This window comes from Stigmatopora nigra, chromosome 22, assembly GCF_051989575.1.
Source record: "Stigmatopora nigra isolate UIUO_SnigA chromosome 22, RoL_Snig_1.1, whole genome shotgun sequence".
Lineage (NCBI taxonomy): Eukaryota > Metazoa > Chordata > Actinopteri > Syngnathiformes > Syngnathidae > Stigmatopora > Stigmatopora nigra.
In genome coordinates, this window is record NC_135529.1 from 3,361,689 (window position 1) to 3,385,110 (window position 23,422).

Here is a 23,422-nt window from a genome sequence, read left to right on the forward strand (position 1 = left end):
CAGTGAGAAAAACGAGGCGTCAAGTGGGCTTTTCCTCCATTTCGCTGCTCTCGTACTGACGTTCTAAACACTAGCAGACAGATTTAAAGCCTCAGCCGGCACACACTTGATATAAAAAAAATAAATGGGGTAGGAGCAGGGAAGGAGGTGACAGTATTTTTTGGATGCCAGGTTGGTCTTAGGTGCATAAATCTAAGCATAGTTCATCTCGTGTATCAAATGCTGGAGGCTAAGGAGGAGCGCAAACTGCTTGTTGGCTCTACCCAAGTTCCCTCCACAGAGGTTTCCCGTCATAATTCACCCCATTTTCATTTCCTCTTTAAGGGATTCGCAATTCACAGTTGATCAAGAAGGCTATTCAGTTTATTTGACTGTCAATGGACGCCATTTTGACCTCGCTTCCAAAGTTGACAGCAACCAGAACAATGCTCCAATATATCATTGCATTACGTAACTCTATTTTATCATCCCACAATGTAGTCATTGTACAATAATATGAATTGTAAGTAATCATAATAAAGGACTAAAGATGGAAATTATGTCCATTTATATGTGCTGTTCCCTATTAAATAAATCAAACTCAAACAGGAGAAAAATTGTGCTATTAAAGTCATCATAAATAACACCAGGCTACAAATTAATATTATGTGGCATTCTTTAATTTGTTACTATCAATATTTATCAATGATGCATTGTGCTTATTCCTAATTCTGGTTGGTATTCTGAAGTATAACTAAGAATTTAATACAAAAAAAAAGAAAAGCTTCAGATAGAAGCCTAACAAGGCTTTTTAAAAAAAAGAAATGGGTCGTACAGTGACGCCAGCATGTTATCCCTCGCTCAGTAGCCTCCAATTGCTTATAATCATTACGCGTATTGGCTCCACTAAAACATTTGTGGGCTGGAGATTGTCGGAGGTGTAAAAGTAAATGACGTGTGTAACTTTGTTCAAACATTTTTGGGCTCCTCAGTGGCTCGTGGAGGCTCACTGGCCTGTGAAATGTCAGAAAAAAAGAGAGATGGGCCCTGTATACCGTGTGTGTGTGCACGTGTGTGTGTGTGTGTGTGTGTGTGTGTGTGTGTGTGTGTGTGTGTGTGTGTGTGTGTGTGTGTGTGTGTGTGTGTGTGCACGTGTGTGTGTAAGCGCTCACTGGTCAGGGTGTAAGTTATGGTCGTAACTTTCCCACTCTGTCAGACGCTTTAAGTGTCTGTCCTGCAGGACACATTCACGGGCCGGCCTTAAATAAAGTCCTTTAAATAAAGCTGGTGGGAGCTCAATAATGAGAAAGCGGCCTGTCTGCTTTTAAATGAACCCGGGCCAGCTCTTATTAATGTCCCCTTATCGCTCATCACGGCCGCTGACCTGCCGTCGTAACCCCGCCTCCCGCCAAGTGGTCGCCGGCCGAGTAATTGAGGGCAATTTTCAAATTAAAATTTAAAGCCCTCTTCCATCTTGGAGGAGGGGGTGGGGCGCTGGTTTTTCACCAGCCGGGCAGGTAGTCCGTGATGAACGAGGGGCATTAATCTCCATGACAAAGCGAGAGAGAGGAGTTAGCGGCTGCGATAGCGGCGCTAACGGATTTAATTAGCATTTAATCAGGCGCCTCAGGGCAGATGGATATTGGGTAGGGGAGGGGAGGGAGGGGGTGGGGTGCAGAGAGGAGATCAAACTCCATCGGCCTTCTGGAGGGCGAACAAGACGAGTCCCGCTTTGCTGCGGGGCCGTGTCGAAGAACACGCGCCTGTGATCTTTTTTTTTTTTTTGTGTTCGTGTTTCGTGCGTAATGTAATCGAGCACCCAAAGAAACACTTGCGTCCTTTGACGTTGAAAGAGAATGACTTAGTGTCTTTTACACTGGGCCAACCTTGACTTCTAAACAACATTTTGTCGGCTGGCAATCGTGCCTTTGGCATTGAAATATAATCATTCACTGCCAACCCTCCCAGTTTAAATGGGTTAGACACCTTTTGTTGACAATGACAGCAAATGAGTGAACAATGTATCAGCACACAATAATATTTGATTTGGTAATAAATATGGAACTTCAAAAAAACATTACCTGTCAAGGAGAAGCTGTGCAACTTTGTGTCATTTCTCTTCGTTGATTGAAGGCACCTGCAACATAATCAGCTAATTAGTGGAGGGCATGGCATTTGTTGGAAGCACAGTCAAAAAAATAATACTTTTTAAGGGATAACAATTGATTATGTAAGATTTGAACTTTGCATATTTATGAATTGGCCACAATATACCAATGGACATTAAAGAAACATGTTATAATAATTTTAAATTTTACGGTTAAAAGTCAATGTCCTTTCACTCTGAACATGATAACAAGTATATGTGAAACAAAAATGGTATTCCAATAAAAAAATAGAATATGTGCTGATGTTTGTTTGTCAGACATGCCAAAAGATGGGTGACAAAAAGGCTAGAAGCAATTTGAAAGAAAATCAGGATCATCACCAAGTGATGGTTGCTGACGATGACATGTAGTATTCAATGCTCCAACTGACGTAGATTGTGTGCTTATAAAGGCTTCTTTTGTTCCATATTCAAACTATTCTCTTTGTGTTAGAGGTGAAAGTTGAAAGGCAGAAATTTTGACAGCTACGGCGAACAAACGTCAGGCTTGATGCTGCGAGAAGTGAGAAGATGATGACGTTGGCTTGGAATTCATAGATTTTTTTTCATCCTTTTTGAGCATGAAAAGAAACGGCGTGTGATCACAATGTCATCAGAAGTATATACTTAGACAGGACTGCTTGCGCTCGTTTGCACCTGTGGGACGTCATTACCAGCTGCTCTCGAGCAACAAACCCGAATGCGGGTCACACATGAACGCATAACAATTGGACACTTCAGCGTGGCCTTTGACGGCACTGAGTAAGGTATGTTAACAAAGGTAGCGAATTCCTTCATACCCCGGTGGACACTTCAACAACCAACAATAGTGAGTGTCCACATTCTTTTGTCCCACCGCATAACAATTGGACACCTGCAGGGGCAAATCTAGATTTTTTTTATTGGGGTGCGAAAGGAGGGCAGGACCCCTTTCATGATGTTATAATGTACTACAGATTTTCTGAGGTGGTAAGCCTGTCTTTTTAGGGTGGCAATTTCCACACATTGCCACTCTGGTGAATCCTAACATAGACATGAATGCGACCTCTGACGGGAAAAAATTGTGCTACAATGATTGTAGGGGTGCTGTAGCCTATTCTAGCCAACTTAAGTCAGTAGGCATGGGACATTACATTATACACATTGAGGGATTGTGGTGTTTTTTTTGTCATAATGTTTAATGAGGGGTGGGGGGTGCTAAGAGTCAAGGGACCTCAGTACTGTCAGGAGCTTCTGTAAGTCTGCCGCTACCACCTGTTCCCGCCTGTTCCCTCAAGACCCGCTGACACGAGCGTACACCAAGCGGGCCGAGCAAACACCTGACAAAGTGCGCCAATGTAGTCATCCTGCAGCTCGGCTGACACGACCAGCAAGGGCTAACATTTCCACATGACAGCATTGAGGCCGATGTTAGGGTCCCCCGCCCCTGACATCTCTGACACGTCCCATAATAGTGTAAGACCTGCCAAAGAAAGAGAAGAAAAAAATAAAACAGTAAAGTGGGGGTGAGTGCTTACAGTATGATTAAAGTAAAGATAACAATGATTTTCTTTGTTCAATTTCAGTATATATATATATATATATATATATATATATATATATATATATATATATATATATATATATATATATATATATATATATATATATATACATACACTTAGCAAAAGTGCAGCCGAGGACGTCAAGATTTCAAAAATTAACTTTTATTTAAACAAAGAAACAAACGAAAAAAAAAATCAATTATTGACTCATTAACAAGATTATAAAACAGTGATTTAGTTACATAAATAAATTGATATCGGCGTATCAAATTTGAATTTCAGAAGCATGTATACATGGGTCATCATAATAAATAAAAAAAAGAGAGCTTCCTACACAAACAGAAAGAAAACAGCCAGAAAGACTCAAGAGGAAATTCTTGCGAGACAGCGGACAACAACGTATGCACTTTTTTTTTCTTTTTTTTTTGTTCTCAACCACCAGAGACAGGCGAAGAGCTGCTTTGTCGTCAAAAGCAGGTAAGAAGAGTTAAACAACACAACCATACACTTTTTCTTTCTCCTTTTTTTTTTTTTTTTACTAATTAAGGACACTAAAGCTGGGCCAAGGTGGCTCTCTGGCCTCTCACCCCTTTTAAACGCGTTTGGTTGTTAGACAGAAATTCCTGTTTGGTTACGTTAAAGCGTTAAGACAAGGCAAGAAGAAAAGGCTGCTATTTTTGTCAAGACACATTTACAGTAAAAGAAAAGGACAAAAAAATGAAGGAGAGTAAAGACAGAATTTTTGTTGACAGGTGTGCGTAATAGGAGACCCAGTGTGGATTTTTACTGCATGAAATGAATTTAAAGTGGATTAAAGCGATTAAAAAACGTGTTACTGGCCCCCAGCGAGTACTTTAGACATCCTTTCCTGGTCTGTATGCCTTAGTCAGCAGGAATGATGTCTTGTCCTCCTGATATGTTTCCATCACATGACAAAAACAAATTTTAAAAAAGAAGACAGGAGAGAGAGAAAAAGAGAGAGAGAGCAAACTACAGCGGCTTCAAGTATTTCACATTACATAGAATACTCTGTATAAATTAGTTAACATATACTTTCAGATCCTCCATTTTCAGACATATATACTATGGCATATATACAGAGTACAATAAATGCTCACTCATGTTGATGTTTTTTTTTTCCTTTTCTTGCAGTCAGTCGTTGTTTTTGTCCCGCCTTTTATTTTGTGGAGGAAAAGAAATCCCTGAGAACACTCGGTGGACAATTAGTGGAGCTTGCACACTTTTTTTTTTTTCAACAGTAGAAAGTCTCAATGCTATGACACACACAGGGAAACCAATGACACTGACCTATTGAGAAAAAAAATTAAAATAAAATCAAGAAAATGGCAGAGATGGGATGAGAAGTGACACGTCTATTGTTAGCCAATCCGAGGGCAGGAAGAGGAACCATTGATAAACACTGTCGGCTAAATTATGTGCCCAAAATATCCATGGCGACAGCACTGCATCAATGAGGTAATACCCCTTTAGCACAGTTCTACTCACTGGACACAACATTTCCCCTGTACGATACTTGTCAAAAACACTGTCAGAGAGATGCTTGCATTTACAGTTTTGTAGTGTTGTTCCATGAATTGAAATTCCAATGGAGCCACAGTTTATTTTTACATATCGTGTACAGTTGGACTAGTATTTTAAAATGTGGACTTTCTGCATACAAAAGATAACCTTCATTCATTTTTTGATCTCAAAGGGATAATTGATTGGCAACTAATCACATTTTTAGTGCTTAACATTTCAGTTGTAATGGATTAAACATGCTTGTCAGTGGTGCAGACACATGGTAATACTGGTTATGTTATGAGAAAAAATATATATACATATATATAGCTGATTTTTGGATGCATAATCCACATCTGATGGCAGTTTTTCACAAACAGGTCAAAGTTTCTTCTCTACAGTTTATCTATTGACTATAATGTTTCTACATGCACACAACCAGCAATATCCTTTGTATGGACATTAGTGTTCAACATTGCTGTCATGCTGGTTCCTTTCATATTACATCAAGTCATTTTTTGTAACACTTTATAAAACAAGCACAAATGTTAAGCAGTGTTTTGCTGTTGTTGTTTTTTTTTTAAACTTCTGTTTTGTTTTGTTTTATTTTCACAAAAACCTCTAAAACTTGACCTGAAAAACTGAGTTCAGTTTTGGATTACACATCCACAGGGGTAAATCTAATTTTGACAATAATCTTGGCCAATATCCCAGCTAATTCACCCAATATATTAGCGAGAGCGGAGTACAACAAGCTACAATAATAAACACATTGCTAAAAATACCTCTCTGACAGTGTGTATATATAACAGTTTTTTAATCGCTTTTAAATTGGATTATGCAGGTGTAGCTACTGTTAATGTACCATAATCCAGCAAGGATGAATTCGAATGTGCCATGTTTGCAGTTAGCTGCATGCATCACATTACACAGGTGGGTGCTAAGAGCATGGTCGTGCGAATTGGTGCAGAGAGAAAACTAATGGCTGCTCGAGTGCTACGGAAATGCTGATGGTGGCTTTTTTTGTCTTTTGAAGATGAGCAGTGTTGCCAAGCGCCCCCTATTGGGGGGGCCTAGGGGCCAAAGGGGAGGTGATCTGTGTGTGTTTTTAAAGCCTTCGTTTCTGGTCTGACGATGCAGTTTTTTTTTCTCAGTTGTTTTGATTTTTAGAACACAAGCGCTACTGTAGAAGGCAATTCAGCCACATACAGGTAGGTGCATCTCAATACATTATAACAGAGTTTGCCAAACTATTGGAGAAAGCGCTGCAGGATTACATTCTAACCAAATAAGATGAGAGTGTAATCAATCAGTTGATTGCAGTTAGGTGATGCTTATTTGAGCAGAATACTTATCGTAAAATGTTCTCTGCTGGATCGATTGCAACCAAAACAAAGTAGGTTAACCCAAAAAATGACTTCAAATGAAACTTTAAATATAAACTTTAGACCTTTTGTAAATGAGATGCAAAACAGGCATAAATGTGCAAAATGGATCAGTTTGACAATACACTGATTTAAAAATGGTTTAATTAACAATTACTACATTCATTGTAACTATTAATTCAATAAATAATATGCAAAAATGTTTAAAGTTTATATTGCTGATTGGTTTCTTTGTATAATTTACAAAGACAACTGATAATTTAATGAAATAAAAAAATGATTGAATGAAAGATTCGCTTAATTTATGCAATACATGTTACAGTTAGCCTGATAGACCAATTCCTACCACACTTCTTCATTATATACGATTGGATTGTTTTTTAACCAATATCTGTATCATGGAATATGTCCAATCCGTTCGGTAAATCCATAAATTCACCTTAGTTATTAATCTACGCAAAGAAATGACATTTTCTCCCTCTTTTGAAATGTATGGAGATGCACCAGTCCAACTCAACAGAAAGAAAAAGAGGTTTGGGAACAAAACATTATCGTTCTCCTTTCATACACACGCAGACGCACAACATTCACAATGTGACGAATTTCCTCTCGTTTATAAAAAAAAATCTGTACACGTAGTAGTAATAATATTATTATCAATAATAATAGCGATAATGTTTGTAACGAGAACAACAGCAAGAACAATAATACCGCCTGTGGCTCTGTGGAGTTTGTTTTTTCCTTTTCCGCTTCAGCGCTTCGTTTTGCAACCTGTTTTTTTTTTTTTTTGTCTTTTTCTTTCCTGGGAGTTCCAAAAAATTAGACTGCGTTCTGGCCAGCCTCCAGTCAGAAAGATTAAGTCAAACTCACCGCCCACATTTGGATCGTAAGCTGTATTATGTGCATTACAGTAGTGCAACGTAGTGGCTTTATTAAAAAAAACTATTAAAAATAGATGGATAAAACTGGTCCATTCAAGTGGGACACTGGACCACCCCTGGAGTCCAACTAATGTACTCTAATTGAGGTACAAGTTAAAAATTAAAGTAAAACGACCCTTTTTTCTCAAACTGTGATTTCCATTAACCACTCCAATTTTGGGGACCACCCAGAGAATCAAACTAAAGCACAAAAATAACATGTGGCATTACAAGATACTTTTAAAAATATGTCATTTCATCTAATTTCATAGAAAATTGAGATATTCAGGAACCATTCTACTTTTGTTTTACACTAGAGTAGCTCAAGACTGACCATCTCAAAATAAATGAAGCTTGAAAATGATTAATTTTGATCGTAATGCAAATTAAATGAGGTGTTTCCAAAAGGTACTTTGAAAATGCTCATATTTAGTTTTTTTTTTTTTTGCCTGATTTGAGCCTCCGAGATATGCATTCCACTTTGTACTTTTACTTTGAAATTATTAGATCTTCAAGGTAGGTTCCAGTGTTGCCTTGAAGAGTAGCGGTTCTCAAATATCTGTTATTTTCTTTTCTATCAAATTTTTAATAAAGTGACTTTCATTCTGAAGCCACTCATGTCTCATTCCCCTAATGCACATAACGAAGTCTATGAAAAAAAACGCTGGGCGGCTGGCTGGGCTTGGTCTTTCCGAAAAGGTGACTGGCCTGACCGCAGTAAAAGAAGGCAGAATCGAGTCGGTATAAAAGTAGCGGAGCTCAGCCGAAGCGCTCCCTCACCAGCATCATGAGTTTCTTTTTGCCCTTGTAGATCTGTTTCAGGTTGTCTATGAACTGCGTGAATTGGATGTGTCCGTCATGCGCCATCATGAACGTCTCACGTGCCTTCCCCAGGAACTCAATGAACTCGCTGTAGTGTCGCGGGCTGATGTGCGTGAGGCGTGAGTGCGTGGTATTGATGTAGGCCCCGATGGTAGCGTCCAGCAGCTGCCTGAGCGGCGCCTTGTCCAGCGACATGAGCTTTCCCGAGTTTCGCCGGCTGTGCAGCGCCGACACCATTCCCGGCGTAGTCAGCGTACAGCGGCGCAAAATGTCCGAGAGCACCGTGGCGCACTTGACGCTCTTCACCACCAGCGGGATGACGGCGGCCAGCTCGTTCTTGCCCAGCGACTGACTGAGCGCGCAAGCCCAGAGCACGTCGTTGATGGCCGGGTGCGTGTCCTGGTTGTAGCTGAGGTTCAGGTGCGCCATGGCCAGCGTGGCCAGCTTGTAGGCGCGCATGGGGTAGCCACGGTGCTCCATGTAGCGCGCAATGGTAAACAGCTGCGTGTAGCTCATCCCCGTGGTGGCGGCGTCCAGTACAATCTGGTAGGCTGTCTCGAAGGCAATGTGGTCCTTTTCGCAGAGCGTCAGAGCCGAAAGCGCGCAGTTCTGGGGGTCCTTCATGGCGCACTGCAGGGCCAAGGTGCGAGCAGACGACGCCAGGTTCTCCTGCTGGTGGCAGTCCAGGTGTAGGCGCACAATGGTGCTGTTGGACATGACCGTGGTGGCCACGATGCTGGTGGCCTCGGTGGGAGTGAAGAGGGTGAACCAGCTCTGCATGATGCTGTCCAATGCGTACACGCCTAATGCAAACACACAACGTGCAAAGACCGAGGGGTGAACTACCTTACTGTCTCCATGCCGTTGATGTAATAACACAACTGGATCGTCTTTTACAAAATGGCAAAAATGCTTTTGTCATACATTTCATGCTTCCCTACCACTTAACAGGAAGCTTTGTATTTTTCTCACAATTTTACGATGCGACATCTAAAATTAAAGTTTCTATGAGATGATAGCTTATTCATTCCATTTATTTTTAATAATTGAATACAACACAGCGATAACTTACCGACTTCCGTGGCACACGTGACTAGCCAGCGTACCATTTCTCGCCGCCTCCAGTTTAAGGTCGAAAGCGTTATTCTCATCACCTGATCAAGACAAAACAAGCATCAGTTAACAGAAGCTCAATGGAAATATTTTTCTCCTGAGATGTATGGATCAAACCAATTGAGCCCCACAGTTTTCCACAGTGCACCTACTTGCAGTCCCAGCTCAAGGGCAACTTTTAGCAGCGTGATGTCAGGCAGGCTGTCCATCAGCGTGGCAATCTTGAACGCGTCTTGCGCCAGTTTGAAGATATGAGACGATGAGTGGATGTTCTTCTGGATAGACTCTAGCACCGTCTCCAGCCTCCGACTGTCACCTGAAAAACAAAGAGAACACAGTTGAATATATTTAGGGCGAGCAAGTGCACTAGATAGCCAAGCCTGTTTTGTCCTAATACTTTCACAGTCTGTTTTGCTAAGGCGCGTGCTAGAGTACATACCTTTGGCTGCAGTGAGCATGGTGGAGGCCAGCTCACACTGCTGAGATTCAATGTGGCTGAGCGTGAACCAGCGTGGGTAGCGGTTAGGTACCACCGACACAATATGGTGAGGCCTGGACAAATCGCCGGACGATGCCGTCGACTCCAACACGGGCAACCTGGGAAAAAAATGACATCATGTGATAAGATCCCACAATTTCAATGTTTTTTTATGATTTTCATGTAGCATGGGCTGATTTAGAGATTCGGGATTTGCAAAATGACAGTCATCAGGAGGAAAATGCAGATAGAGAGCCAACAGGAAAAGAAACATTATTATTTATTAACCAACCCGAGATGTAACAAAACTTTCGCAGAGTGAGATACATTTTACATACAAAGTCATGACTACTCTGTACAAAAAGCACACCTGCTGGATTGAGAGTGGCTATTGGGGAGATGAGAAATGAAAACCTTGAATATTAAAACATGGTTTCAGCAGACTAAAAATTTGCATACAACCCTCAAGTTGCTATTTAGTCAGCATGGATCTCAGCGAGACCTGCTTTGACCGGAGGAACCTCAAGCTCTCATCATTCTCATCATCAAGGCAAGATGGGCCAGGGTTTCTGAGGCTTATCCTGTGGCCGTCTCATCTCCTATTCTGCTTCACTCTTCCTGTTCTGTACCGCTCCCTTTTCAAAAGGTCTCCTCTGCTTCACAAGGCAGAAACCTGGCCTCCTCTCAACCAATCACAAAGCTAATTGACTCCGTGGGGAAATTAGAGGATTCACCTTCCAGCCGCACAGGGGCTGGACATACATCAAACAAATACCAGCACATGCTCACACACACATTCACATACAGACACAGTCACACACACACCTGCCCTTTTGGAACACATCAAAGCAACCCGGTAAAAAGCAACGTGATGCTCAACACCAACTTTCAATTTCGGCGCATGTTGTCCTGTTAGTGTACGAAGGCCTGTTCCAAAAGACACTTTCTGCATGACACAGTTGCCAAAACATGTTTCTGTGAAAATGAATACTTGCAAGTAAAATTATCCCTTTTTTCTTCTTAAAAGGAACAGTTGCTGCTATTAAAAAGACCTATACAATATTCACAATTAAGCATTAGCATTTTTTTTAGATTTACTAAGAAGCTCACATAACAGTATTACTTTGAAGCCAACTTGTGGAATAGCCAACTTTAATGCACTTAAATGCACAAAGTGGAAGTTAATGTTTGTTTATGCTTTTGTCTTAATGTGGCTACCAAAACCTGTGTAGTCCACTCGGCTGTTTTACTTTGCTTGTGTTTAATTAAGTGTATAGTATTTATGTACAGTACTAGTGCATTTTTAGTCTGCCTATGCGTGTAGTGTGTTTTTCAAAGTTGTATGATAGCGCCAAATACGGTATTGTTAAGAGGTTAAGTAAAGGTTGGTTTTTGGTTGAAAAAATTAATGAGAGTTAACTACTACAGTTGATGAACAATGAGTGAGAGAAAGTTTGATCACATAATTATTATAATTGCCACTTGCACTGGCCCTTAACCCATGATGAGACTACACTCTCTTAAGCCAAATGCCCAGCAGACACTATAAGACTATTCACCTGAAGAGGATACAGCAGTATTCAGGCATAGTACAGACAATTTGTGCTTGCACAGCAGGGAACATTCCTATGTCGAGTAAGCTGAATAGTATTTTAAGAATGGATGGCATGGGCATGGGGAGATGTGTGCTGATAGCTAATAGCCAGTAGGTTGTGTCCCACAAGCAAACGGCTTCATCTCCAACTGGACTTTTAACTGATATAAGAAGGATGTGTGGCCTCGTGAGAGTGTAAACACCTCATGTAACATTATACTCTGGGCCTGAAGCTCTTGTAGCTCAGTGAGGCAGGCACACTTGTGATGCGGTTGCGTCATCTACTGGACTAATGGTTGCCATTATGTATGTTTACTGTGTGGGCTAGTAACCTAGAATTGAACAACTTGTCCATGAAACTTTTTTTTTGTTAATGTATGATTCACTGGCTGAATTTCTGGCATTTCAGGCTGTAATTGTGCAGGAACCAGTGAGGAGATGGGGAAGATCAGGTGCATAGATGTGAATCAATATAATTGTATGTACTGTTTTAACATGAACACTGCACTTGGATACAGTATAGTAAACTGTAACTCATTCCTGATTTACTGTAATATAAATGTATATTCTACATGAGACTGAGACTCTTAATAAACATTACACAGCAAGCGGGAAGTGACAAAAAAGCCCCTGCTATGATTCATATAATGTGGCGACCATTTGCACTTGTTTAAGATGGTCAAGCAAGAGCCGATTTCCTTCCTCTCTCCCCATCCAAAACACGAGTGACTAAAAGTCTTTGCCATACTGGGGGCCCTTGTGGAAGATTCCTGGGGTGCGGTAAAGCAAAGAAAAAGGGCCCTGGGTAAAAAAGATGGAGGCCTCATCAACATTCCACGCTTTGTTTGCTTTGCACCAGAGAGAGCCAGAGGGCCTTCATTGGATTGGAGCTGGAGAGGCCAGCCAGGACTGCTGAAAAATAACCTCCTCGACGTGTTGGGAGTGGAAATCCATATTGAGCTTTTGTTCGCTATCTTCTCCATAGGATGTTGTGCAAGCGTTCCCTCAAGTATATAAGTACAGTAGCATGCATCCATGCTGTGGGACCAGATCAAGTGAGAGTAGGCAAGATAGAAAACATCTCTGAACAAGGTCTATAGATGCAGGGGTTGCAGGGAAGATAAAGCCTGACACAGCTCACTTTGTTTTGTATACATATCTCAATGGAACCCCCGATAAGACAGAGGAAAGGGACAGGAAAGGCAAAACTGATCACAGGGCATATATAGGCCAAAAATCCATCACAGTCACAATGGAGTCTCCAATGTAGGTAGTAACATGCTTGTAGAGTACAGTAGAGTGCACTGTAAGCAATTCATCATAAAGTAAATGATGGCTAACAAACATTGCTGCTTTCTGAGACCCAAAATACGAGTCTGTATTACGTCGACAAGCATTGTTAACACTGAAAATGATTTTCTGCTAAAAAAGAATTTTGGCATATTAGAGGGTTTTAGAATGGGCGCAAAATCAAGAATATGGAAATAAACCACAGAACAAAAGGAAAAGCCAAAGAAGGGATTTGTCGTAGCTAACCTATATCGAGTTAATCTGGGATAATGAATTGGAGGTAGCACTCTTAAAACACCTAGAGATATATTTACCACAAGCGGAACAAAGATGTGGGAAGTGGGAGGTGGGGACCCAGTTTGGTGCCTGTTTTACTCAAATCCCGAGGCCACCAGATGAGGTATTTGGTCAGCATCTCCATGACGACCAACCCTCCCCTGTGTCACGGTGTTTTTCTCATGTCGACAGTAAACCCCCTTTGCATCAGCAGACAAGAGCCCCTTCCATACACAACCTTCAGAGACCTCTGGGACTTTTCATTTTGGAGAATGTTGCAGACAATGAGAATAGACATTTTATTAGGGACTCTATTTGAATTTAATATTACAGATTAAGATTATACTTTTAAAACAGTCTGCGGTGTCTAGCCCCATTTCAAGCCAATGTCACTGCTTTAACATTGTCGCAATGAGAGCATAAACAGTGCTGCGTCGGCAAAGATTATGCAGCGGATCAAAGGTTGTGGATTATGGAGAGGATCTAGCTTCATTAGCATTGCAAGGCTTGTATCGCCTATGGAAATCGCGAATGAAAATACCAGGCGCTCTTTGGCTTTGGAGAAACAGCGATAAGGCAAATGTGGAAGAGCAACAAGAATCATATTCTTCTTCATCTCCTTCAACATTTTGATTTAACTCTAGTTTATTCTCTCCCAAACCAATGTGTCAGGTCTGCATCACATTTGGTACACCCACCGTGCAAATATGTGTTAGGAGGAAACGTACAACCCTCTAAGTAAAGCCACGTATGTCCACCCACTTAAAATAGTGCCTCTTGTTTCATGTAAATTTCCATATAAATGTTGAAGGCAAAATTAGTCATTTCTGACATGATTAAATGTGAAGCTGTCAATTGTAGCCTAATACTAAAGGCGAGTAATGTGAAAAGGTCTTTTGCTCTCTCTTTCTCTCTCTCTCGCTCGCTCTGTGTGCATGTATCAATGATAATCTTATAATGGGGCCATTAAAATAGCCTTGGCTCCTTTACCTCCTCCTCTATATTTAACTGTCTACCATCCCATGGGAACGGTGAGCTATATGCTCTCGTATTACACTATGCTACATTACACACATTCATTATGTGCTGAGTAGACACCACCGGGCTCCCAAGAGCACCCATAAGTGGCCCGTATTATTCTAAATCGGCCTGTTTCACACGACAGCGGGGTGTGCGGAGGTGTAACAAGTGGGAGAGGTTGACTCTGGGAAAAGTTTGGTGAGCAGTTGTTGCGAGCGCTTCTTTGTTGTGTTCAATTAATCCAAGTGGGTTGCCCTCGCTAGGAAAAAAGCAGAACTTCATTCAAGTTATCATTCACCTGACTGTGCATTCAGACGACTAATTTTCCTTCAATTTCCACTACCTGCTGCCTTTTGCACACTCATTGGTGTGTGTGTGTGTGTATGCACCCCCTTCTCCTCATTATAGCCACACTAATTACACTCTCATTAACGTAATTAATATTCACTGATCCAGCTCCCGTGAGTCACAACATCAAAACACAGCAGCAGAGTCTGATTAACACACATTGTCCACACACTGATGCGCACGTAAACAACACACACAAAGGAGACCCAAAATAGAGAGATCACACACACCATTGGCACAAGAGGGATGCAGGCCAAAATAAACACACTCAACCACACAAAACGGTCTGGTGAAGACACATGACAAGATATTGAGCAGAGCAGTACTATCACGATCCTGAATTAATAATGCAGGTCCAAAAGGATTAACATAAACCCTTCAAGCTTAGTTAAACCAAATGGCCAATGTCTGACTAAAGGTGTGACAGGCAAATTTGTTTGGCACATTTCAAACATTTTGAAGCAGCCGATTAGTGAGGTCACATTTTGTAAAAGTACTTTAAACTACAATTATAGGAGGTTAAATATTTCCACTCTGTCCAATAGAATAATTAAAATATTAAGATGTTTTATATGACCTCGGCCCACACCCAAAGGCAGGTGTGAATACTAGACGAGTGCAATAATACTCTGGTAAAATAATTACACATTTACTTTTTCATATGTATACTTTTCAGAAAATAAAATGCTAAATTTAGGTCTTTATAAATGTTGTGAAAATCAAGTAAACAACTTTCAAAGCCAAAAAAAGGGCCGTTTAATAATAAAAAACAATTGAGACTCAGTTTATTTCACCGAGAAAAAGCAATACTTTTTGTTTGAATCCCAACTAAAACTAATAATTGTAAACACTGTTTGACTTTAAAATCTGTGCATGAGTGTGTGTGACACTGAGCTAGTGGAGTAGGTAACGATGTGTCTGAGTCACCAGAGAGCAGTTCTCCGCTGCTCAACAGCCCCTGATCTGTTTGATGGTGACTCAGCAAGGTTTAAATGTTTAACATTCATTCTTTCATGCATTAAATGGAGTGAGGGTCCCTAAAGTCCAGATCACAGTCATTGCCCCTAACTTAAGACCTAAAACTTAACAATGTCAGTAAGAGTGTGAGTTTTTAAATCTTTCCTTAAAAACAACAGCTCCCTTTAGAGTGTGTGTATAGTGCATCACCTACCGTATGGCTCTCAGTGCAATTTTGTACGCCAAATCAGCGTCATGAGGTAGGAGAGAGGTGAAGAGATAGCGTGCGAAGGTGTGCATGGGGACGCTTTCTCGATGGACGATCTCCCCGAGGCCAGAGTACGGACCAGCTGCAAAGGACAATCAATGTAAAGGCTCGCGTTAGTCAAAGACAGAATGGAAAGTATAGCATCCGTTTATAGTAGCTATGGAAATGCAATGCCGGTATTTAAAAAAGAAAAAGGGTAAACAGTCTGGTGTCTGTTTTTTTATGACACCACAATTTACATTTACAGTCTGTTAAATTCTACTGGTATACATTCATCTAAATGTTTAACTATTGTGGCTGTGGTTCTATTCGAAATTACCCAAACAGATCTCACATCTGCCACCGAAAGAAGTCATTTTGGAGGCTTTAAAGTGTTGTTTTACAAGGTTTCATACAATTATTTTGATTTTCTTTTCATATCTTAGGACTTCTATTTTAGTTTGCTTGGGTGTTAATATAGCTTTTTACAATGTTTATAAGACATATCACATCAAATAGCAGTGACAGCTTTGAATAAGGTGGGAGCTGTGAAAATGGGAAAGCAAAAGAACTTCATCATTACTTGGGGAAAAAAACTATATCTTGTAAACATTTCTCCCTGATGGGGCTCTGTGTTCTCGTTATTTTTGATTAGCCTCTACGGAAATGACTTTCTTGAGCTTTCTTATAGGCTTCAGTGATATAGCACCACCTGTGGCTTGGAATGCTCTTTGGATGCATTTTTCCATAGGGCTGAGATATTTTTAACCATGTAGCGAGAAATAATATATTTGAAAATAGTAAAAATACACACAGACATAGTGGTATAATGGTTTCTATGTTTTGGCCACGTGCCGTTTAAAAAAAACAATGATGTCAAAAACCATATGGTCTGGCTGGCCTCGCACGCTCGCCTGTGTCCCACCCCACGCTGTCGTCTCTGGTGGGTTATTTTAAACCCCTAGACCACAGACCGCATCACAGGGTGGCGGTGATGCAGCCTCCAGGGGCCAAACTGGGTGTGTGAGCGTGGCGTTCTCTATGAGAAACAGAGCCAGAGGTGGGTGGTCGCGCCAGGCCCTGGTATGGATGGGGGTTTGGGTGGAGATGGGAGTCCAATTTTCACTCCTCCATGTTGTGTCTGCACTCTAAATTGACATTCTGCTGTGTGTATAAAGTGCTGACACAATGTATTGCAAAGCTAAGAGCTTATTTTGGTCTCTATTTGTGCCACAAAATGAAAGGATAAAATATGCAGAAATCTACAAGTTCAACTACAAATTATGCACTCTCACATATTCGTTTTTATCTCTATATTGAATATAAAAAATCATCAAATATGCGGCATAGAATGGCGGGTGGCCAGTATGTCTGTGAAATTGATCCCAGTTACTATTATGTGTAAAATAAATAAAATAAAAACATGGTATGCTAAAAAAAAGACATCATTCACTCTCAATGCATTATAGCCATTTACAAGAACCCCTAACACACATTCTTGCAAATGCGCCAGTGTTCTACCTTCAATCAGAAAGACAGCCTCCTTTCGAAAGATCTTGACAAGAGAATCGTCCACTTCCACTTCTTGAAGTTTGGCCAGCAGCTGCTCCTCGTTGCGGCACACCTTCTCCTGAGCGTACAGGCCGTCTGGCATCACGCGCTGCTGGCCCAGGCCCATCAGCGCCGTCTCCACTGCCAGAGCCACGTATGACTCGCCGTCGCTCAGCAGTCTCTGCACAGGCATTCTTTGGAGGTCCGCCCGAGTCACAACGCTAGAACAGTCTGTAAAGAGGCATGGCATTGAGGTGCTTTTGAGATTTTGAAACTTCAGTGTTGATAAATAGGAAAGAAAATTGGGTATAATTTTGCATAGCATAGCTAATTCTTGCCCAAATGACTCAATGTATAAATTAATAATCTACTCTTTTTAATATAAGGGTGAAAAACAATCCTGTGTATGGCCTTCATTGGTCAAACTGGTTATTTTCTGTGTTACAATATGATCAAAACACAGTCCAACAAGAGCATACATTTTCAGGGACCAGTAATAAGACATACACCAATAGAAAACAGACTTGGAAATGACACAGGGGGAAAAAGGCAAAGTCAGGACATGCAAATTGAACACGCAATTATCTATTCAAAATGTTATCTTTACTACCTGAGAGGTCCAAACAGGTATTAGATCCCTCGTCTCCCATCCGTCCCGACTCTGTCAGGGTGCTGAAGAGAGTGCCAATGGGATCCAAGGGATGTCCCACCCAGCCTTCCATGTTAGTAATGGAAGTGTGGCCTTTATGGAGCAACTCTGAGAAAAACAACATACTATTCATCAGCCATTCCATTCCATGGAAACTTAAAAATAAGGCATTACCTTTCTTGTGCCGGCGGAAGTGCTCAAGTTGCCGCTGCTGCTGCCGTCGTAACGTGTTGACCACGGCAATGGCCAGTCGGAGTGCTTCTCTTGGGTAACCGTGGGAACGCAGAGCATCCACCCTAGCGCAGGCTGTTGGGACGTGTTCTAGGAGAAAGACAAAGAGAATTGATAAGTAAATGGCGACGCCCATTGCACCGCTCGTGTTTCGATATAGTCCACTGACCGTGCCACAAAGGCCAGCCACGCGCATCAAAAAGGGAGCCCTCCTGGTTATCGTGGTAACAGTAGTTCGCGTAGAGGTCACTGGCGATGATGTGCTGCAGATGGCGGTCCTGCCAGTGCAGGTCGCAGGCCTCAATGGCACGCATGAACACAGTCCTATGGGGCCGTATCTCTGCAGAGAAGAGAGGATGAACATTTATTTATTTGTACAATGTCCCAATTTCACAGGAAATAGGGGTTTTATGTATATTTTTGTGTGAATACACAGCAAGGAAATGCCCATTATAGGCAGGTTCAATATGACCTTTTTTGCAAGGATATAATTTACAAAAAATCTCCAGGTACCTCAAAATCAATAAACTATATTCACAAAAACGCATTGTGTGCCTCAGTGATCAGTCAGGAGATTAAATGAGTCATCCGTTTGTGAAAGAAACAAAAAGAAAAGCCGCCTAATTATTTTATGACGATTTAGTTTGCGTGCCACCGACCTTGGTTGGCATGGGCACCCTGAGGCAGCGAGTGGGTAAGGTTGGGCAGTTCATTGCCGTGGTTTCCATCTTCCCAGGGGCATACGTCCACACTGTTCCAACTGCGCAACTGCTGCAACCAGGATGCCTTCTGCTCCGCCTTGCAGTGGGGATTCAGTACAATGCACATCCACAGGGCACCTGGTGAACACCGAAACATGAGGGTGTGTTAAAAGGTGGGGCAAATCTTAGCCACTGAGCTTTAAAGGTTATAAGTCACATCCAAGGTTATATACAATATGATGAAATGTTATACAGTGGGCTCATTTTTTAATAACAGCAAAATCGAGCTTGAGGAGGGGTGTTTAGACTTTTCATAGTCAACATGCAACTTCAGGGTATCTTTCAAAGAAGTGCATCACTGAGAGTTCCCTCCCTGTTTTTCTCTCAGAACACATTTTGTACCCCACAAAAAAAGTATGCGAAAGAACTTAGGTAGTCCCGAGGCAACACAGACTGCACACACATCGTTTTGGAGCAAATTGGAACAAACAGAATATGAAAAGTGGTTCGGCCTCATGGGATGTGGTTACATTCGGGGATATTACTCTGAAGGCTGTATTGCACTCCCCATTGTGCACGAGGATGGAAGTTGACGGACGGGTTTGGGAGAAAGGGCGAAGGCAAGGACAGTACTTGAAGGGGGGGGGGGGTTGTAGAACATAAAACAATTTAGAATAAAGTAGGAAAAGGAGATGTGGACAAGGAAGTTGGTCTTCGAGTCTATAGGAAAACGAGCAAACGCATGCTTAAAAGGAGACGAAGACAAAAGAGTAAGGAAGGAGAGAGACAGCGAAAAGAAGAGAGTGAGAGAAAAGAAGCGAGCGCGGAGGCATTGAGCGCACATCACGGGGAACGATAAGGACACGAGAAGAAGGGTTTGAAGTGTCGACTTCAAAATGAAGAGCGCCGGCGCACACGTCCAATTCCGAGTGTGTGTGGTGCTGAAACAGATGAGATCATTGGGCTGTCCAAATAAAAAGTGCAAAATGAGAGCAAAAGGGAGAAGATACATCATTGTCAGCAGGCCGAGAGGCGAGACAACAAAGGCTGGGAAACAACATGATGGCTGTCTTCTATGTTTTTTATGCTTTGAGAGCCTGTCACATAGCCACTGGAATCAAAATCAATTAACGATAAGTTCAATGAACCTATGGCGTTGAGCTGAGAATTTGCTTCTTAACATATAGCACTTTGAAGGTTAATGATCATGCTTTCATTGAACGTGGTGTATACGAGTGATATATAGTATGTAGAACATGTTTGAGGGGGTGTTGCATGTGTGTTTATGGCATATTTTTTAGCATGTTGTCTTATGTTTACAGAGTGCAAAACAGACAATCCACCACGAGGATGAAATGTGTTGGATGCATGTTGGTGGAATTTGCTACAGAATGTGGGTCAGGTTTGTTGAGTACAATGCCACCATGTTAGAGGATTGTATTGCAGGATATTGCTCATATTTGTGGAACGTGTTACTGCATCATGCCCATGTTTGAAGAGCTTTATCAGGCCAGAATTTAGACTCTAGAATTTGAGGGTGTGTAGCTGTTCGTGTATGTCTGCTTATGTGTACCATAAAAAAGGGATAAACACACAAACACGTGTGTGTCTTTAGGGCAATGTCTGGTTCCAATCAGGCACCTTGTTGAATCAGTGCGTGCTTTTGTATACTGTGTGTTTGTGCGTGTCGTACCCAATTCGTCCCAGAGCTGTCTGTACTTGTCTGTCATGGTGGTGCCTTGCTGTCTCCACAGCGCCAGCCGAGGGTCGGCCATGAACTGCTCTGTGATCAGTGTTAACATCCTCGCTCCGTTGGAGTCACGCATCTTCAGCATTTCACGCACCTACAGGGGCCAAAAGACAGAAACATCAATATACGGACATACTACACACAGTAGCAATCATAATAATGGAATTTAATAGTGAATGAATTTTAAATATCACATTTCAAGTAACTAAAATAGTCTTTACGTTGCGTTATTCATTCAGTCCATATGGGGCGATAAAATGAATATTTTTACTTTATAATGATGTACTACTGAATAAATGTGATTAATTGTATATGAAAATATGGTGCCTACCCTTATGAAAAAGTAAAATCCTTTTATGATGTTTCTATTCTGTCATTCATCATTCAAATTCATTCATGTAATTCAAAAAGCAGCTTTTAATGTGATGTTTTTGATATGTTTTTGTTGGGTTTTAAATGCCGCCTTGGTTCCCGACTTTAGCATTTTATTTTCATGGTCAAATCATGCAAAGAAATGGAGAAAAGCTTCCTGCCCTTTGGTATATTCAAATAATGCATTGGAAACTGGGTGCCTTGCGGGGAATAATTGCCATTCAAAATGCTTTCCAGCCCTTCACTCTCGAACTACATTTTGAAGCTGCACATTCATCTCAATGTGAGGTCACAGAGAATGTGCTCGACAAATGGCACTTAAAACAGAGTATACAGCTACTGATTGTTATGTAGGCCGATTGGCCTGCAATCCACACTTAAAGATACACTGGCAGCATAAAGGAGAAATAGCGTCATTTCTTTAAGTGATGGTCTGATCTCTCTGTGTACAATGTTTCACACTACTGTGCATATAAGCTGACAGTGTGTGCACATGTGGATGCATGAATGCCGCTTAAAGATCAGGGAGTCACAGAGCCTGGATGTTAATGCCTAATGGTCTTGCACTGCTGACTTTATTCTGTGGACAAAACACACTTAGCCCAATCTTATCTTTGCTAACGTAATACCATGCCACGGTACGCCATAGACGGCATATACAAAAGTACTATAAAGATATTACGAAAATAATAGTTCTCACTTTTTTTGTTTTCCATGCATTGAACCATTGTTGGGTAATAGTTGATTCACATACCAAAATAAATAGCTCGCCAAATTCATCCCTCCTCATTAATGTAGTATTATTTTCAATTCATAGAGGGACTGAGCTATGAACAACGAAATTATATGAAAACTGAGATTGCACTACATTGCAGTAAAACATCAAGGCTCTCAGAAGAATTATAGTGCAAAGTTGACTTCCTGTCACCTTGTTACCCAGTTCCATGTGCCAGCCTGCTGGCTTTTGAAACATGACACCTTAATAACCCTTTTCATGCTGTTTTAAATTCGACTTTCACACGACATTCATTGCTTGATTGTTGTAATTTTATCAAAGTAAATTACACCTCAGGCCACTATTCAGAGCCATACAGCACTGTTAAGTAGAAGTTTTATAGAGTGCTTGTATTGAAACTTTTTCAATTGCAAAGGTCTACCTATCTCTGTGGTCCATAAGTGTTTATACATGGAGCATATATGGTTCACTGGCTCCCTTCCAGCAATTAGCTGCGAGCTAAGAGCACAGTCCTGCTAATGCATGTGCGGATGAGCATCGGAGATTACTTGGAGAACAAAGGTCTCCTCTCTCAAGGGAGGGGTTGGGGTGTCTAAGTGCACGAGAGAGGGAAAATATTAACCAGATGCAGAGAAGGGATACTACATTTGTCTTCTTATGGCGAAAAATAAAAACCTGAGGGCAGAATCATTTGCAGACCTGGTTGGGGGACTGGATGTGCCTTTGTGTACTGTATGTGTGGTTGCGATGCAAACGTAGAGGAAACAACACTGGCGGCTGTTGACCTTGCTGAATAGCAGGTTGAGCTGCTTGCCCGAGCCGTGGTATCCACCCTGGGACAGGAAGAGTTTGACTTGCTTCTGAACCTGCTCCTCGTCCAGATGCCAACAGTTTTCATCGTCCACACTGGCTCCCGCAGTGGGGTCAGGTGCCCCTATATGACGCACACGAACATAAACAATTATTGCACAAATGTTCTCGAATGTGAGGTCTCTCATTGAGTCTAACATGAAATTATGTTTTTACTATATTTTGAGGTTATATCCAGCATGCCATTTTTGATCCATGGCAATATCCCTTTATTATAAAAACCTCTGCGTTTCATATATAATAACAAAATATTTTTTTCTAAAAGTTGGATATAATAATACAATTGTGAAATTTGAATTACGATATTAAGATTAAGTGTATATTTTTTATTATATGAATGCTATTACTCAAATGTTAGAGGATTATATATATATGTATATATATATATATATATATATATATATATATATATATATATATATATATATATATATATATATATATATATATATATATATATATATATATGTGTGTATATATATATATATATATATATATATATATATATATATATATATATATATATATATGAGTATTATACATATACGAGTAGTATTAATATTGTAATTCTAATTTCACAATTTTATTATTACATCCGATATTTTGTTGATGACCACATTGTGTTGTTAGAACCATAATTCAAATAGCCTTTGAGTTGCACAATGTGTGAGAAACACAAATAGGTGCATTTATGGCCAAAATGCATACAATTGGACCACAATAGGGAGTCAAACTGATATACAACATAGAAAGTGGTCAAACAACTGCACAGAGCAACAGATTTACTCACATTTAACATCTTTGCAATCATCCCCATCTCCTTATCACTCCACCTCAAGAGGTAAATAAGGGCTCTATACAGTGTTGATTAGAAGTACCCAATCCCCCTTTTACTGTCTGCGTCCCATTAATGAGGATGGCA

The 23,422-nt window shown here is 40.9% G+C and overlaps 1 protein-coding gene across 1 annotated transcript in view; it reads right to left on the reverse strand.

The window, feature by feature from the left end:
* Window positions 1-3,815: 3,815 nt before the first annotated feature.
* The window catches only part of LOC144215509 (zinc finger SWIM domain-containing protein 6-like), a 55,758-nt gene continuing 36,151 nt past the window's right edge, over window positions 3,816-23,422 (reverse strand). The window contains exons 4-15 of the mRNA XM_077744488.1: window positions 22,416-22,564; window positions 20,466-20,616; window positions 18,731-18,910; window positions 18,241-18,411; window positions 18,015-18,161; window positions 17,802-17,948; window positions 17,162-17,422; window positions 15,608-15,743; window positions 9,870-10,027; window positions 9,583-9,746; window positions 9,390-9,471; window positions 3,816-9,120 (exon numbers count right to left, since the gene is read on the reverse strand). Of these exons, the coding sequence (XP_077600614.1) occupies window positions 8,255-9,120; window positions 9,390-9,471; window positions 9,583-9,746; window positions 9,870-10,027; window positions 15,608-15,743; window positions 17,162-17,422; window positions 17,802-17,948; window positions 18,015-18,161; window positions 18,241-18,411; window positions 18,731-18,910; window positions 20,466-20,616; window positions 22,416-22,564 (2,612 nt within the window). The 3' untranslated portion in view covers window positions 3,816-8,254. The remainder of the gene's footprint in view (window positions 9,121-9,389; window positions 9,472-9,582; window positions 9,747-9,869; window positions 10,028-15,607; window positions 15,744-17,161; window positions 17,423-17,801; window positions 17,949-18,014; window positions 18,162-18,240; window positions 18,412-18,730; window positions 18,911-20,465; window positions 20,617-22,415; window positions 22,565-23,422) is intronic.